We start from the raw sequence: 19,220 nt of genomic DNA on the forward strand, positions 1-19,220 counted from the left end.
AAGTATGCTGAAAAGGCTAAGTCCATATCCGCATTTTATAAACACAGGGTCATTATAATTATTGTTATTTGTGGTCATAAACATGTTGAGGTAATTTAGCGAAGGAGGAGAATGTGCACTTTTTTTTACAGTACCGGGGGGGATCGTGATGTGAAAATATTTTTTTAACGTTTGGGAGGGTGTTTAATTATTTTTTTTTTTACTTGGGGTTATGATGGCTAGGTAGGACAAGCACGTTTCACTCACATACAGTGCCTTCAGAAAGTATTCATACCCCTTGATTTATTCCACATTTTGTTTTATTACAGCCTGATTTAAAAATGGATTAAAGATGCAGAAATCGTGCTGCCATTTCCTGGTTGCAAAAATTCTAATAGTTTGCCTAATTTCAGTTTGACAAAAACAGCAAGTATAGTGTAGAAAATCATTGTACAGTCTAAACCGGTGTGAAATATTTTCCTTAACCAAAAACATTGTATTTTCAGCTGTTTGGACCTGATGTAAAAGATGCAAAAACAAAACTTCAAAATAGGAAGCATAGCGCACATAGAACAGATCTACTGCTTCTTAGACTTGAGGATAACAGATGCGAATCAAATTTTATTGGTCACATTTAGCAGATGTTATTGCGGGTGTAGCGAAATACTTTCCGGCTGTAATATAATAACCCCCCAAAAAACGTTTTTGGGCTAATAATGTGAATAATAACACCCATTATTATCTATCGTGTTGCCTAGTCACTATATACTTACCTTTTTATGTACATACAGTGCCTTCAGAAAGTATTCATACTCCTTGACTTATTCCACATTTTGTTGTTACAGCCTGAGTTCCAAATGGCTTAAATGGATTCACACACATTACCCCGTAATGACAGTGCAAATGTGTTTTTAGAAATTTTTGCAAATGTATTGAAAATGAAATACAGAAATATCTAATTTACGTAAGTATTCACATCCCTGAGTCAATACTTTGAAGAAGCATCTTTGGCGGTGATAACCGCTTTGTCGTCTTGGGTATAGCTAATACATTAGTTAGCAAGTTACCTAGTCAACCCGGTTATGGGGAGAGTCAAGTCCAGCAGATTTACTCACAGCAGGGGATTCAAGCAGATACTTTTTCAAATGGAAAAGCATCTGAGTCAGCTGTGAGAAGCTGAAAGAACTTGACCATTCCAAAGCAACTGGCCTTGACAACATTCCTGACAGATTTAAGGGATGCTACGGTAATTATCACCCCCTGAGTAACTCACATTTTGTAAATCTGTCTACTGAACTAGGGTCATTCTTCTGTATAAAAAAGGGAGTAAGTTAGGCCAATTTAGTTCCTATGATCTGTCTCAATCCTGTGTATTTTATCAAAGGTCATGGAAAAGATTGTTCGAGCAGATTGAGTCATATTTACCTTACAATACCTACTATATGAGCTCCAATCTGGCTTTAGGAAATCTCATTCCACTGACACTTGCCTACTATACAGTGCATTCGGAAAGTATTCAGACACCTTGACCTTTTCCAAATTTTTCTACGTTACAGCCTTATTCTGAAATGGATAATAAAAAATAAATTATCATTCTACACACAATGCCCCATAACGACAAAGCGAAAACAGGTTTTTAGAAATACTTGAAAATGTATTTCAAACCAAAAACAGAAACCTTATTTACATAATTATTCAAACCCTTTGCTATGAGACTGTCTAGATAAGGTCCCACAGTTGACAGTGCATGTCAGAGCAAAAACCAAGCCATGAGGTCAAAGGATTTGTCCGTAGAGCTCCGAGACAGGATTGTGTTGCGGCACAGATCTGGGGAAGGGTAGCAAAAATGTTCAACAGCATTGAAGGTCCCCAAGAACACAGTGTCTCCATTCTTAAATGGAAGAAGTTTGGAACCACCAAGACTCTTCCTAGAGCTGGCCGCCCAGCCAAACTGAGCAATTGGAGGAGAAGGGCCTTGGTCAGGGAGGTGACCAAGAACCCGATGGTCACTTTGACAGAGCTCCAGAATTCCTCTGGAGAACCTTCCAGAAGGGACAATCTCCACAATCATCGCTGCAGCACTCCACCAATCAGGCCTTTATGGTAGAGTTGCCAGACGTAAGCCACTCCTCAGTAAAATGCATATGACAGACCACTTGGAGTTTGCCAAAAGGCAGGTAAAGACTCTCAGACCATGATCAACAAGATTCTCTGGTCTGATGAAACCAAGATTGGAGTCTTTTTGGCCTGAATGCCAAGTGTCACGTCTGGAGGAAACCGAGCACCATCCCTACGGTGAAGCATGGTGCTGGCAGCGTCATGCTGTGTGGACTGGGAGACTAGTCAGGATTGAGGGAAAGATGAACAGAGCAAAGTACAGAGATATCCCCATGTGTTCCCCGCTTGTGCTGTCACTCGTGCTCAGGCAAGACAAATGGGTGACGTGATAGATTTGTCAAAAACTGTTTTGTTTAAAGAAGTTGATCAAGAGGATGGGTTGTGTACTACCTCTAAGAAGCTGATCACCTCTGACAAACAGCCCGGGGGAAGTGAAATCGCGCCCCAATTACATGACATTCTTTTGACTGTCACCCCCGAGAAGGTGATTGAATGTCAAAAAGGGAGACATCAGTCTTCGCAAGTGTTTTGCTTCGGTAACTTCCATTGAGGAAGCTAAAACTAAAGAGACTGCCTACTTTATGGAAGCAGGAGTTTTGATGCGTAAATGGGCAGCTCATGACACCGTTAGTGACTGGAGTGAAGTGTGTCAAGTGGTTGTTCCTACACCATTCCGACAGCAGGTGCTGTCACTCGCCCATGACCAGGCGTGGTCCGGACACTTAGGGATCACGAAGACTTATAACCGAGTCCTTCGACATTTTTTTTGGCCAGGTTTGAAGTCTGACGTTGTCCAATTCTGTAAGACATGCCACGTATGTCAACTCACTGGGAAAACGAATCAAACAGTTCCACGTGCGCCGCTCTGCCCGATTCCTGTGGTGGGGGAACCGTTTGAAAAAGTGATAATTGATTGTGTAGGTCCATTGCCGAAAACCAGGTCAGGTAACCAGTTCTTACTAACAATAATGTGCAGTGCTACTCGATACCCAGAGGCTATTCCTCTACGGACAATAACGGCTAAGACTGTGGTGAAGGCATTAGTGAAGTTCTTCTCTACGTTTGGACTCCCTAAAGTAATCCAAACTGACCAGGGATCCAACTTTATGTCAAAGCTGTTCTCTAGTGTGTTAAAGACGCTGTGTATTTCCCATCAGGTCTCCAGTCCGTATCATCCAGAGAGTCAAGGGGCTCTCGAACGCTGGCATCAGACGCTGAAGGCAATGCTACGCAAGTATTGCATGGATACCAGTACTGATTGGGATGAGGGGGTGCCCTTTGTCTTATTTGCTATTAGGGAAACAATACAAGAGTCCTTAGGGTTCAGCCCTGCTGACCTTGTGTTTGGACACACCCCACGGGGTCCGCTAAAGGTTTTGAAGGAGCATATCTTATCTCCTACACCCAGTAGCGCCCCTAAAAATGTGTTGGATTATGTCAGTAAGATGCGGGAGAGACTGCACGCTGCAGGTGCATTAGCCCAAAAGTCTCTCTCCTCTACTCAAAAACGCATGAAGTTGCATTATGACAAAAAGGCTGTTGGCCGTTCTTTTGCACCAGGTGATCAAGTTTTAGTTTTGTTGCCAATCCCTGGCTCATCTCTGTCAGCACGTTTTTCTGGACCATATCTTGTGGAAAAGAAAACCTGCTCCGGGGGCCCAGGACCTCAGATTGGGGCGACGGTTCCAACAGTACAATGACCCTAAGCACACAGCCAAGACAACGCAAGAGTGGCTTCGGGACAAGTCTCAATGTCCCAGCTAGAGCCCGGACTTGAACCCGATCGAACATCTCTGCAGAGACCTGAAAATAAGTGTGCAGCGACTCTTCCCGTCCAACCTGACAGAGCTTGAGAGGATCTGCAGAGAAGAATGGGAGAAACACCCCAAATATAGGTGTCCATAGCTTGTAGCGTCATACCCAAGAAGACTCGAGGCTGTAATCGCTGCCAAAGGTTCTTCAACGAAGTACAGAGTAAAAGGTCTGAATGCTTATGCAAATGTGATATTTAAGTCTTACATTTTTAATACATTTGCAAAAATTTCTAAAAACCTGTTTTTGCTTTGTCATTATGGGGTATTGTGTGTAGATTGAGGGGAATAAAAACATATATTTTAGAATAAGGCTGTAATGTAACAATGTGGGAAAAGTCAAGGTGTCTGAATACTGTCCGAATGCGGTGTATCTAACTGACCACATCTGGAGGGGAATTTTGTGGTATGGTTATTGTAGATCTATGTTTCTGCTAGGAAGAAAACAGATGGTGGATATGGATGGGACCCTGTCTAAACCCAAAAATCTTGAACTGCGGTGTCCCGGAAGGGAGTGTGCTGGGTCCATTTCTGTTCAATATAAATGATCTGAAAACTGCTTAAAACTCCTTGTACTGTTTGACAAAAATGTGGTTGAGGAAGCCCTTAGTGCTTAACTTCTGAATGTCAGTAAATGGCTATATTGCAATAAGCTGTCACTTATTGGACCCATCTTGTGACATAGTAGTCACAGCAAAATACTCAGTTAATTATCTTGGATGTGTTCTAAATAACTTCTTGTGCCATGCTTTCCCCTGTCAGATGGTTAAGAATGTCAGATGGATAAGAATGTAATGGTGGCATTGGCAGTGGATCTTGTTCAGTGCCACTAAAACTATGCATGCTCTTTCTGGTACAATAGTGCCCACAAGATAATTAAAAATAAACTGCAGACATCTCCGATCAAATTAGTCAGGATTATTCTTAATCTTCGAGCACATACTCTTGACCATTCCCACTTTGGATGGCTCAAAATGGAGGAGAGTGTCTCTCAAATGAAATTGTCTTGTACTTTAGATTGTCCACAGTATGGTACCTATAACTACTTTAACTTGGTTCGGGATAACCATAAGTATTCCACTAAAAGGAGTAAAACTTATGTTCCTTTTATATTTAGTAGTGGTATGGGGAATTCAACTTTTTATACTCGGCTGTCCTTTTTTTGGAAAAGTCTTCCAAAGAATTTGAAATGTATAACCCCCATATGCAGTTTCAAGTTCACTGAAAAAAATGCTAAATAGTAGCATGTCTCAAAAGTGAGTCGTAAGATTTATAGTATGTGGGTGAGAAAAATGCCTGGGATAAAAAAGTGTACCCCTTGGGGTCCTGAGGACAGTATGGGAAACCCTGCAATAGCATGATGCTGCCACCACCATGCTTCACAATAGAGATGGTGTTAGACGGGTGATGGGCTGTGCCTGGTTTTGTCCAGACATAGCGCTTTGCATTTAGGCCAAAGAGTAAAATGTTGGTCTCATCAGACCACAATCTTTTGCTTTATGCTCAGTCTTCCACGTGTGTTTTTGCAAACTCCATGTGTGCTGTCATATGTCTTTTTCTCAGGAGTGGCCACTCTCCCATAAAGCCCAGATTGGTGAAGTGCTGTAGAGACTGTTGTTCTTCTGGCAGGTTCTCACATCTCAGTCAAGGAACTCTGTAGTTTTGTCAGAGTGGTCATTGGGTTCTTGGTCACCTCACTGACCAAGGTCCTCCTTGCACGGTTGCTCAGTTTGGTCGGACGGCCAGCTCTTGGCAGAGTCTGGGTAGTTCCATATTTCTTTCCATTTCCAAATGGAGACCACTGAAACTTTCAACACTCAATTGTTTTATACCCTTCCTCAAATATGCCTCATCACAATTATATCTCGAATATCTATGGACTTGGTATAGTTTCTGCTCTGACATGCACTGTCAACTGTGGGACCTTAAATAGACAGGTGTTTCTTTCTAAATCATGTCCAAAGAATTGAATTGGCCACAGGTGGATTCCAATCAAGTTGTAGCGACGTCTCAAGGATCATCAAAGGAAATTGGATGCACCTGAGCTCAATTTGGAGTGTCATAGCAAAGGGGTTTGAATACTTATTTAAATGAGATTTCTGTATTTCATTTTCACTAATTTAGCAAACATTTCTCAATATGTTTTCACTTTGTCATTACGGGATATTGTGTGTGTGTAGATGGGTGAGGGGTGAAAAAAATATATTTAGAAATTTAGGCTGTTAAACAACAATGTAAAATATGTCAAGGGGTGTGAATACTTTCTGAAGGCACTGTATCTTAGAAATATTATAACATTGTTCTGTGCTTCTCTGAGCATGCACTTCGTAGCCTATAGGCTATGGATAATTTGATTGAGACCACACTAAATAGCCTATAGGCGTACTTGTATTGTGCACCCAGCGGCGAATCAGAGATGAGGGGCGGCATCAGGCGCACATCTATATAGCCTAATAAGCAACTAATTCTTAAACTGAAATTTCATCAATTACAAATTACATGACCCTCCCCTATTTTTTTCCTTCAGGTAACCATTCTGTAAATGTCGATCCGTCCCTTAGCTAGCAGATAGTCTGGGTTTACACAGGAAGCCCACACCTAAAGAGCAACAATATCTGTCATCCTGTGACCCAGGTGCTGGAGTACCTGTTTACTCACGCGCGTCTTTGTGAGCGGGGATTTGATCCTAGTGCCATAGAGGAGTGCTTAGATACGTTCCAGAACTCTGAAGAGAAGGTGAGTCCACCCACAGTCTCTCTCTCACTCACTCACTCACTCACAGAGAGAGATATGCATGTTTATACAGATGCACTCAACATGCAGAAACAAAGACGCTAATAGCCAGCTATTAACTCTTATCTGTGATGCGTTTGAACGCAAATGTCGAGTGGCCTAAGGTAGGATTCACTTCCAGTTTTCCCTGAACTTGGATACACCAAGCATCTACTGCTCTCCTCCCTCCAACATTGTTCTGAAATGTTTTTAACAATCTCTGTTTATTCGATTTTTCAGTTAAATTGTACATAAACAGTCCGTAACAAGAATTCCCAATTACAATGCATATTTTTCATGATTTCCTCAGGCCTTGGAGTTCCTATCGCTGATGACGCGGTTTTGTGAGATGGGCTTTGAGAAGGACACCATCAAGGAGGTGCTGCTAGTGCACAACAACGACCAGGACAAGGCTCTGGAGGACCTCATGTCCCACGCCTCAGCCAGTTGAGCCGCCCAATCGTCCACCCACCGGCCCCTGGCTTGCTTCCTCCCAGTACCACCTGCCCCTCCACCCCTAAACACACACAGTCCCCATACCCCAACCTAGTTACAGCACAGAGGGGAGAACTCCCACCCCACCTGATGTAGCTATGATGTCCGCTCATGACCCCACTCTGGCCCACTCACACACAGTGACTCCAAGAAAGATAGTGAACACATACACTTCCATAAGTGAGAAATAAGACCTTGTGTTCCTAGAGTGTGGGGCAGTGGGCAAATGGACACAAATGAGCACCTGTGAATTGAGGGGGTTTTATGCTGACCACATGCCCGTTTTACCTTGTCTATCGATCAACGTGTGTGTGTGTGCTCCGTGGTGGTTTGAACTTCCCATAGGAGCATATAGAGGTGACCCGATGCTAGACAGCACTTTGGCGGTGTGCAGTGAGTCTGTGGGTGGGACTTGGAGGGTACAAAGGACCAATGGACCCAGAACTGTGAGGAACCATTAGCCAGGCTCTACTTTCTACAGATTAACAGTTAACACTGACACTCCCAGCTAAGTAAGCTGCCATCATCTGCTATTTAGAGCAGGCCTACAAAATGGTGGAGGGGAGGGGAGGGGATGCCAAGCGGCCCATGTGTGACTTACTGACCGACCGGCGGCACAACCTAAAAACGCATCATCACAGAACAGAGAACTGACTCCAAGAAGTGCCCTATTCCTGCGACTGGCTTTCACAGATCTCATCTTTTCTATGCTGTTACTTTCCTTGTTCATTTGTCTCTGTTAGAACGGACACGCATTCATTTTATTTTTTCCCCTGGTGTCCTTTTTTTTTGAGATTCTTTGCTTTCTGTTTTAGGAAGGGCATTAACAGTAATTAACTGTTCCTACTGCCTGTTGGCTCCTCCTGCACTGGAACAGACTGCAAGGCCAGTGGAGAAGAGATTGTCAATTATTTTGCAGGAAATATAAAACATGTCCAAATGCATACAAGCACCCAATGGCACAGAGATGTGACAAACTGCACAGACACACACACACACACCAACATTAGATATTTACTTATTTAAAAAGTACACTGATTTAATAATGAGATCAATATGAATAAAAAATTATAAGCAAGCAAAATGATGGTGCTTTGAAACGGTCCCTATTGGGGTCGATAGACTGGACAGAGAGACGAGAGAAATTGAAATGTTAGTTTTAGGTTGTTCTGCAACCAAAACTTTTGTGCAATAGATGTTTTATGTGACAGATGGGCACCTTTTTCAGACCCAGTGTACTTTTGGCATCCCTGAGCAATGAGCAAATCCCAAAATGACGGATGGCCTTTGCTGGAGACACGCTCACTGGAGGAGGAAAGCTGTAGAAGAAAATATTTGATTTCGTTGTTTGCGGTCATTTATTGGAGTTCATGCTTCACTATCAACTATGAATAGTGTTTGTCTGACTCGTCACACATTCATGCTGGTCTGAATGTGTTTTGGCCTCCCCCTTGTGTCATGCATAGGAATCTTCCAAGAACAGGTCAGAAGATTAAACATCTTACCCGTTTAGATATGAACCAAATTCGTTATGGTGATATTTTATGTTCTAATTGTACTTCATTGTAGATATGTTTTCACCTTGCATCGACCCTTTTGACTACTGATCTGTGTGTATAAGTCTACAGGTATTTTTGAAGTGCCATGATGATGCTTTCCATTTCATGTGTGAATCTTACACAGAAAAGTATCTCTGCCCTTTCCCAACCAAACAGCCAGTCGATTCACGCTTCAAGATTACTTTTTGAAGATGACAAAATATTTCTTTAAAATACAACAGTCTTGATCGCGCTTTGGTAATCAAGGGGAGATCTATTTTATAGAATTCAACAGTCTTGATCTCCTCTGTTAATCATGGGGAGATCTCTTTAGAATGCGTTCTTGATCTTCGGGTAATCAAGTGGATCTTGTGACACATTATGAGATGATCTGAAAAGCAGTACATGGGAACATGACTGAAAATTGGCACTTTGCTCAGAGGTTGTATCTAGTTCTGCCATCAAGACGTGAACGAACAATTGTTACAGGTTGACAAAAATCACGTCGGCCTATTGTAAGAAGAATCTGGCATTGAGGGCATATGTAGAGTTTGATCTTTCTATTGATTGTATGTTGCCAATACATATATGACTGTGTGTGCCCCTTAACACAGAAGGATCCACTTACCTGCAGATACTAAAACACCTTTAGTTCAGACCTTGCTCTGAACTAAAGGGGAACTTCAGCCTCCTGATAACTTGTACATTTTCCTTTGAACACGACAGACTTCTTTGGGGAGGGGGGCACAAGAAGCCAAGCCACATGGAACACGTTGATGGTTGAGAGAACAAAAAGTGCTAGCCTGCTTTTTTTCATTGTGGACATTATTGGGTCTAATCCTAACTTTTTTTTTTTTTTTTGTGAGTCAATGAGACTTGGGAAGGGCTGGTCTGATATGACGAATCTGGAGTTTGATATCTTAATGATATGTGATGTTCCTGGTAGCTCCTGAAAGTTTATTTTAAAATAAATTAAAAAATATTCTGTATCCTCCTGAATCATTTGGCAGTTCTTCAATGTGATTAAACATGCACATCTTTTCAATGGTGTGGCTGTTACTATTGATAAGGTGTCTTGGTGTTTTTTATCAATGGTTATTGGAAAACAAATAATTCAATAAATTCTAGCTATGGTACGCTTTTTCACTTGGTTTGTACAGCAGCACAATGGTTTGGTAGCAATTGTTAGACGCGACAACAACAATGCAAAGAGATGATTGTTCCCTGAGCATTGTGGGTAATGGCGAGAAACTTCCAGTGTTGTGGAGTGGTCAGCAAAACAAAACCAAAAAATGGTGCTTTTATTTTTGCTGCCTGAGTCAAAGCAGATGGGCTGTTCTGTTCATATTCTATTACTAACTTTGACATCAGAGCCTGACCTGTACTGTTATATGATCTACCTATGTTTGTTCCATTCCCGGTTCCATTTTGAAACCCTTTGAAACTGCCAGTGTGAAAAATGCCTTTCTGTGTTCACACAGATCTCAAAGAGCTGTATAGGTGAAAGCAATATGATTGAAGCTCGGCTGCCCATTGACGGGCTGCATAGAGCAATAACCACACTGCTAACCAGTGGTGGAAAAAGTACTCTGTTGTTATACTTGAATAAAAGTAAAGATACTTTAATGGAAAAAATACATAAATACTACTTGAGTAAAAGTGTCTGGTTTAAAATGTACTGAAGTATAGTGGTGGAAAAAGTACTCAATTTTCATACTTGAGTAAAAATGCTATGCATCAAATTCCTTGTATTAAGCAAACCAGATAGCACAATGTTCTTGTTTACTTTTTTTTTTAAGGACAGCCAGGTCAGGGGCAAACTCCAACACTCCACATTTACAAACGCAGTATTTGTGTTTAGTGAGTCCACCAGATCGGAGGCAGTAGGGGTGACAATGCGTTATATTGATAGGTGCATAAATTGGACCATATTGCTCTTCTGCCTGAGCATTCGAAATGTAACAATTACTTTTGGGTTTCAGAAAATGTGCAGGTTAGCGTTTTTCATCATGAATCTTGTTGTGGGGGCAGCTCTGCAGAGTGGTCACTATCTGTCACAGCCACAAAGTCATAAAATCTGAAAAACTAACTTTATGCACACTGCTAACCCTAACCTTAAATTAAGACCAAAAAGCTTATTTTTTTGTTTTCCTGAATATTTACAATATAGCCAATTTTTTACATTGCAACTGGCCTATCTAAGGGGAAATTGTTCTGTTCTGCCTCCAGGACAATACTCATGACAAATGTCAACCTTGTGGAAAATGTATGGTAGTAAAAAGTATATATTTTCTATTAGGAATGTAGTGGAGTAAAAGTAAACAAATATAAATATTAAAGCACACAAAAAGACTTAAGTAGTACTTAAAAGTATGTTTACTTGGTTACTTTACACCACTGCTGCTTACACCTACTAGTACTTAAGTAACCAGTCTTCTAGGACCTGTGAACACAAGTAGCCTGACCTCAAATCTGTCTGTGCACTTGGCTGCAAACTCCAATGTTTGTCCATATGCTCTCGGAGCGTTCAGAGCGCACACTGGGTGCTCTGGCAGAGGAGTAGGGTTGATTTGAGCTTTCTGACCTCAAAGGCAGTCAAGCGCCCAAACTGGCAAACGTTGGCTGGCTTGCTAGTTACTTTCAGACACAAATGAGAGAACCCCTCAGTCCGATTATTTTACTCGGCCTAGCAGAGTTGGAAATACTGTTTGTTTATCTCGAGGGTTAATAAATAACTGTGTTACTGGCAACAACTTCAGTTTTTGAGCCAATGTTTACTGTCATACCAACTTGGTGCTAGGTTCGTAATTTCAATTATTCTGCGCTCTGGCACTCAAACCAGAGTGGTATACTACGATTGAAGCGAGATCTATTCAGGCTTTTATAAAGCTAGCTAGCCTGGGTAACCGCTAACGATAATGGGCATTATGGATCTCCACTGCTTGAGGAAGACTAGTCAAAACGCGTTGCAGTTGTGCATCTTGATGTACTATGCTGACTACTCCGACATCTATTCCTTTGTAAATATATTCTGTTAATAGTTAACTAAAAGTTTATTGCAATGTGCCGGCCGCCTACTCCTCGTCTTTCTTTGGATTACCTGCCATTTAGGGGCCTCCCACTGCCTTCTTCTGACATGTATAGTTAAAAAGTGTCTGTCTAGTGTTGATAATAATACTGCCAGAGCCAATAATACACATTTGAAAAAAACGAAGTTATGCCTACCTGTGACTGATCACAGGCATATAGCCTAGGCAGGCTATGACTGGGAAACTCTAGGAACTGTGTTATGAACAAAAAATATAAACGCAATCATTTCAAAGATTTGACTGAGTTACAGTTCATATAAGGAAATCAGTCACTTGACAGAAATTCATTAGGCCCTAATATACTGTATGTATTACACATTACTGGGAATACAGATATGCATTTGTTGGTCACAGATACCTTAAAAAAACAAGGTAGATCAGAAAACCAGTCAGTATCTGGAGTGACCATTTGGCTCATTCAGCGCGACACATATTCTTTGCATAGAGTTGTTCAGGCTGTTGATTGTAGCCTTTTGGAATGTTGTCCCACTCCTCTTCAATGGCTGTGCAAAGTTGCTGGATATTTGCGGGAACTGGAACATCCTGATATACACGTTGATCCAGAGCATTCCAAATATGCTCATTGGGTGACATGTCTGGTGCGTATTCAGGCCATGAAAGAACTGGGACATTTTCAGGTTCCAGGAATTGTGTACAGATCCTTGCGACATGGGGCGGTGCATGATCATACTTTAATATCAGGTGATGGCAGCGGATGAATGGCACGACAATGGGCAATGGATCTCATCACGGTATCTCTGTGCATTGAAATAGGCATCGATAAAATGCAATTGTGTTTGTTGTCCGTAGCTTATACATGCCCATACCATAACCCCACCGCCACCATGGGGCACTCTGTTCACAATGTTGACATCATAAAACCGCTCCCCCATTTGACACCATACACGCTGTCTGTCATCTGCCCGGTAGAGTTGAAACCGGGATTCATCCGTGAAGAGCACACTTCTCCAGTGTGCCAGTGGCCATCAAAGGTGAGCATTTGTCCATTGAAGTCGGTTACAACGCCAAACTGTAGTCAAGTCAAGACCTTAGTGAGGATGATGAGCACGCAGGTGAGCTTCCCTGAGAGGGTTTCTGACAGTTTGCAGAAATTATTCTGTTGTGCAAACCCACAGTTTCATCAGCTGTCCCGGGTGGCTGGTCTCAGACGATCCTGCAGGTGAAGAAGCCGGATGTAGAGGTCTTGGGCTGGCATGATTACACGTGGTCTGCGGTTGTGAGGCCGGTTGGACGTACTGCCAAATTCTCTAAAACATTGGAGGCGGCTTATGGTAGAGACATGAACATTAAATTCTCTGGCAACAGCCCTGGTGGACATTCCTACAGTCAGCATGCCAATTGCACGCTCCATAAACTTGAGACATTCATGGCATTTTGTTGTGTGACACAACTACACATTTTAGTGGCCTTTTATTGTCCCCAGCACAAGGGGCACCTGTGTAATGATCATGTTTAATCAGCTTCTTGATATGCCACACCTGTCAGGTGGATGGATTATCTTGGCAAAGGAAAATGCTCAATAAAATGGGTGTAAGCAAATTTGTGCCCAACATTTTGAGAGAAGCTTTTTGTGGGTATGGAACATCACTGGGGCCAAGCAGGAAGCTTGGCCCCAGTGATGTACTGGGCCATACACACTACACTCTGTAGTGCCTTGCGTCGCAGGCTGAGCAGTTGCCATACCAGGCAGTGATGCAACCAGTCAGGATGCTCTTGATGGTGCAGCTGTAGAAACTTTTGAGGATCTGAGGACTCATGCCAAATCTTTTCAGTCTCCTGAGGGGGAATAGGTTTTGTCGTGCTCTCTTCACGGCTGTCTTGGTGTGCTTGGACCATGTTAGTTTGTTGGTGATGGACACCAAGGGACTTGAAGCTCTCAACCTGCGCCACTACAGCCCCGTCGATGAGAATGGGAGCGTGCTCGGTCCTCCTTTTCCTGTAGTCCACAATCATCTCCTTTGTCTTGATCACGTTGAGGAAGAGGTTGTTGTCCTGGCACCACACGACCAGGTCTCTGACCTCCTCCCTATAGGCTGTCTTGTCGTTGCCGGTGATCAGGCCTACGACTGTTGCGTCATCGGCAAACTTAATGGTGTTGGAGTTATGTCTGGCCGTGCAGTCATGAATGAACAGGGAGTACAGGAGGGGACTGACCACGCACCCCTGAGGGGCCCCCGTGTTGAGGATCAGCGTGGCGGATGTGTTGTTACCTACCCTTACCACCTGGGGGCGGCCCGTCAGGAAGTCCAGGATCCGGTTGCAGAGGGAGGTGTTTAGTCCCAGGGTCCTAAGCTTAGTGATGAGCTTGGTGGTGGCAGCATCATGCTGTGGGGATGTACCTTCGCCCTAGTCTGAGGTCCTGAGCGCTCTGTAGCAGGTTTTCATCAAGGATCTCTTTGTACTTTGCTCTGTTCATCTTTTCCTCGATCTTGACTTGTCTCTCAGTCCCTGCCGCTGAAAAACATCCCCACAGCATGATGCTACCATCACCATGCTTCACTGTAGGGATGGTGCCAGATTTCCTCCAGACATGATGCTTGGCATTCATGCCAAAGAGTTCAATATTGGTTTCATCAGACGAGAGAATCTTGTGTCTCTCTTGTCGTGTTGTGTGTTTTGTCCTATATTTTTAATCCCCGTCCCCGCAGGAGGCCTTTGGGTAGGCTGTCATTGTAAATAAGTTGTTCTTAACTGATATGTCTAGTTAACAAGGTTAAATAAAAAATTAACAAAAAAGTCATAATGTTCTCAATATAATGAGCGGTTGTCCTGAGTTGAGTCGAACTAAGAGTTGACCAAAGTTACCTCCTAACTCCTCAAACCTGCTTTGTAGGCTCTGACTGCTATGAAATCGGCAACCAGAGTAGATTGCCAGCGTGATTTTACTAACGCACGTGAAGAGTTCCGAAGCGTAAGTATGACGTCAATTACAAATGGTTCGTGAACGCGCACGTTCGACGTTTTTGTTGCTGTTGAGTTGTACTGCGGTTGCGCGCGGCAGAATGTTATTACCGTTGGTGACGCGATTTGTAAAGAAAGAAAGAAAGCAGGATGGAGAAAATATAGAAAGAGAGATGGAGGAGAGCTTTACATTTAGCCTCCACTTAAGCAAATTGTATTAGGTTAAAAGCTAACCTACGTTCGTAGCTATAGTTTTAGTTTTGGAAGCCGGAGGGGAAACTAACGTTAGCAAGTCAACATCACCCTATGTGATCTTCCTTCCCCGCCGCATGCTACTACAGTCAGAGCCAGACAACAAAATAGCTAATCGCCATTATATGACCCAGTACCTAGCGTCATTATTGCCCTCCATGTGGGTGAGGGATTTGTGTGTGTCAGATTATGGCGAGAAAAACAGTTAACAGGAAAAGGAAGGCAGGGGAGTCCAAGGACCAACAACAGGTAGGCTGAAACAGTGGCGATTCAGGCAAACCAGCGAATGTTACATTTTGCGTTGAATGTTTGACTTAGTAACGTTAGCTAGCAGGTTGGAAGTTTATGGGCTTGATAGATAATGCCACGCAGCTGAAATGCACAATTTGTTATTGAAAATGTAATGAAATAACTGTAGCTTCATAGACAGCTAGGTAGCTACCGGAACTCAATCTGTGTTGCTAAATTAGCTTGTTAGCCAATAATGTAACAGCTAGCTAGCACACTGGCTAGTTAGCTAACGTTAGTTCGCGTTCTCATTCATGATTTCCTTTGACTGCCCCGCTTTGTTTATTTTATTTTATTACATTGACAGTATCCTAACTTGTTAACTAACTAACTGTTTTAAACAATACATGTAGCTAGACTTGTGACGTGTTGGTTAGGCCCAACGTTAGGCCGACCAGTACCACATTAGGCAATTGTGCGTTGGATTAAATATTGGGATGTAGGGGACGGTGAAAAAAATACGATTTCATGTCATTCAATAAAGATATACCAGAGTAAATCTGAGATTAGTGTAAAATAATAGGAATTATAGTATTTAGTTAGCTAATTTATATCATATTCGACTGGACTAGGTTGGTAGGTATTATTATTAGGTAGGTAATGTTAAAGGGCAATTCCGGCACTTCTCCAGCACACTACCAGTGTCATAAAAAGATAGTGCTAAAAAAATGCTACTCTGACATCACAGGGTAGAATTAAAAGTAATAAAAACAGTGATTCTCTAAACCTGCAACAAGTTTCTACCCAGAGGGAGGGTATTTTCTAGCCCTTGATCATGACTTGGTTCCATTACATTACACAAGTCATTGGAGGAAGGCATCTTTTGTAGGGGGTGGGTTTTGTTAAAGATGCACTATGCAGAAATATTAAAGTAGAGGGATTTATGTTTCTAGAACCATACCGCAATTAAGAATCAATTCACATTTAGATGGAGTACTTGGCTGTTTTGGCTTCCAGAGCCAATTCGCCCATTAAAGCCACTGAGTAAGTCCCAAATAAAATGCCACTTTTTTGGGGGTCTGGTTTAATACATGACCAAAGGTAGGTGGACACCTGCTCATCGAACATCACATTCCAAAATCATGGGCATTAATATGGAGTTGGTAGAAGGCTTTCCATTAAATGTTAGAACATTGCTGCAGGGACTTGCTTCCATTTAGTCGCGAGCGTTAGTGAGGTTGGGTACTGATGTTAGGCGATTAGGCCTGGCTCGCAGTCGGCGATCCAATTCATCCCAAAAGTGTTTTGATTGGGTTGAGTTCAGGGCTCTCTACAGGCCAGTCATGTTCTTCCACACTGATCTTGACAAACCATTTCTGTATGGACCTCACTTTGTGCACTGTGGCATTGTCATGCTGAAACAGGAAAGGGCCTTTCCCCAAACTGTTGCCATAAAGTTGGAAGCGCAGAGTCATCTAGAATGTCATTGTATGCTGTAACTTTAAGATTTCCCTTCACTGGAACTACGGGGCCTAGCACAAACCATGAAAAACAGCCCCAGACCATTAATCTTCCACCACCATACTTTATAGTTGGCTCTATGCATTGGGGGCAGGTAGTGTTGTCCTGGCATCCGCCAAACCCAGATTTGTCCATCGGACTGCCAGATGGTGGAGTGTGATTCATCACTCCAGAGAATGCATTTCCACTGCTCCAGAGTCCAATGGCGGTGAACTTTACACCACCATCGCTGACACTCGGTATTGCTCATGGTGATCTTAGCATGTGTGTGGCTGCTCGGCCATGGAAACCCATTTTATGAAGCTCCCGACAAACAGTTATTGTGCTGACGTTGCTTCCAGAGGCAGTTAGGAACTCTGTAGTGAGTGTTGAAACCGAGACAGACAATTTTTATACAATACTCACTTCAGCATTCGGTGGTCCCGTTCTGTGAGCTTGTGTGGCCAACCACTTTGCGGCTGAGCCATTGTTGCAACTAGATTTTTCCACTTCACAATAATAGCACTTACAGTTGAAAGGAGCAGCTCTGGCAGGGCAGAAATTTGATGAACTGACTTGTTGACGTGGTGTCCAGGTACGTGTGTGTATCTATATCTATCTACAGTGCATTCTGAAAGTATTCAGACCGCTTGACTTTCTCCATTTTGCCACGTTACAGCCTTATTCTAAAATGGATTAAATCGTCCCCCCTTATCAATCTACACACAATAGCACATAATGACAAAGCGGGGAAAAAATGGTTTATAGTTTTTTTTTATAAATTCGCAAAAATGTCTATCACTATTACAAGTTTCATAGCCCTTGATGGTTTTTGCGACTGCACTTGAAGAAACTTTCAAAGTTCTTGAAATGTTCCGCATTGACTGACCTTCATGTCTTAATGTAATGATGCACTGTCGTTTTCTCTGCTTATTTGAGCTGCTCATGCCATAACATGGACAAAGCCTATTTGATTAAATACCATCTTCTGTGTACCACCCATACCTTGTCACAACACAACTGATTGGCTCCAACGCGTTAAGAAGGATATAAATTACACCAAATTACCTTTTTTAAATGTATTTATTATTTTACCCCTTTTTCTCCCCAATTTCGTGGTATCCAATTGGTAGTAGTTACTGTCTTGTGTCATTGCTGCAACTCTCGTACGGACTCGGGAGAGACGAAGGTCCTCCAAAACACAACCCAACCAAGCCAAGCCGCACATCCAACCCGGAAGCCAGCCGCACCAATGTGTCGGAGGAAACACCGTACACCTAGCGACCTGGTCAGCGTGCACTGCGCCCGGCCCGCCAAAGGAGTCACTAGTGCGCGTTGAGACAAGGATACCCCTGCCGGCCAAACCCTCCCTAACCCGGACGACGCTGGGCCAATTATGCGTCGCCCCATGAGCCTCCCGGTCACGGCCGGCTGCGGCAGAGCCTGGGCTTGAACCCAGAATCTCTGGGTTAGACCACTGCGCCACCCGGGCGCATATTTACAATGACGGCCTACCAGGGAACACTGGGTTAACTGCCTTGTTCAGAGCCAGGACGACAGATTTTTACATTGTCAGCTCGGGGATTCGATCCAGCAACCTTTCGGTTACTGGCTTAACACTCTAACCACCAGGCTACCTGCCGCCCCTAAATACATCTTGCCAGCCAAGGATGACAAGATTTGGGTGGCTGCAGGTCAAGTTGTCCACACCCTGGGTCCTTTTGTGGACAACGGGGAGGAGGTACCATTTAATAGAGCCTGTGCTGGCAGATTAAAGGGTGAGAGAGAATACAAAGCCATGAGCTTAAAAAAACACTTTTGGAATTGAGTTTGAGTTCTTGTTTGTTTGTTCTGTTACTCAGGTGATTGATAATAACATTTAATATTTGAAATGAAACATCTGTCATTAATGATCTGGAATGAAATTCCTAAAACGCTGTAAATTTGGAATGGAGTGCAGTGTAATTTGCTGTCTGTCTTTTGGGACCCTGTCACATCCATAACATTTTCCTCTAGCTTTTGAGACACTTTTTTTTGTGTAATTTACCGGACATGCATATACATTGGGTGCATAAAGCATTAGGGCGTCCACTCACAGTGCTCAAAATCACATTTAGATTATTGTAATTCATTTTAACAGAATAGAAATTAGCCTTAAAAGTTGTAATAATGAAGTAGAATGATCTATACCAACATGACAGGTTGTATTGAAAAGTTGTGCCTTCATCCCTGCTATAAATCATAAATGAATATCATTTTTTATTAAAGAAACATTTAACCCAGAAGAACAAGTCGCCTACACAATAACTTCAAAATATATTTGTGAACAACCTGTCCTATAGGCTATTTGTAGGATTTTTTGTAAAATAAATAAAACACAGCTGTTTTCAAATACAACATAGGCCTCTAACTTTAATTTAGCCTGAACATTTTAATTAGGCCTAATAAATAACAAAACATGTCTGTCTTCGAACACCAGGGCATGCCTCCCCACACCCCATTCCCGCTGCGATTCA

At 42.7% G+C, this 19,220-nt stretch overlaps 2 protein-coding genes across 4 annotated transcripts in view; both read left to right on the forward strand.

The window, feature by feature from the left end:
- The window catches only part of LOC106565187 (ubiquitin-associated protein 1), a 33,814-nt gene extending 24,035 nt beyond the window's left edge, over positions 1–9,779 (forward strand). For both annotated transcript variants that reach the window (XM_014132033.2, XM_014132032.2), the window contains exons 6-7: positions 6,543–6,644; positions 6,991–9,779. In XM_014132033.2, the coding sequence (XP_013987508.1) occupies positions 6,543–6,644; positions 6,991–7,131 (243 nt within the window). In that variant the 3' untranslated portion in view covers positions 7,132–9,779. The remainder of the gene's footprint in view (positions 1–6,542; positions 6,645–6,990) is intronic.
- A 5,006-nt stretch (positions 9,780–14,785) lies between these two features.
- The window catches only part of LOC106565186 (DDB1- and CUL4-associated factor 12-like), a 30,717-nt gene continuing 26,282 nt past the window's right edge, over positions 14,786–19,220 (forward strand). The window contains exon 1 of one of the 2 annotated variants that reach the window (XM_014132030.2): positions 14,786–15,225. In XM_014132030.2, the coding sequence (XP_013987505.1) occupies positions 15,166–15,225 (60 nt within the window). In that variant the 5' untranslated portion in view covers positions 14,786–15,165. The remainder of the gene's footprint in view (positions 15,226–19,220) is intronic. The other variant, XM_014132029.2, reaches the window with a different exon arrangement.

This window comes from Salmo salar, chromosome ssa12 (assembly GCF_905237065.1).
Source record: "Salmo salar chromosome ssa12, Ssal_v3.1, whole genome shotgun sequence".
NCBI classification, from domain to species: domain Eukaryota; kingdom Metazoa; phylum Chordata; class Actinopteri; order Salmoniformes; family Salmonidae; genus Salmo; species Salmo salar.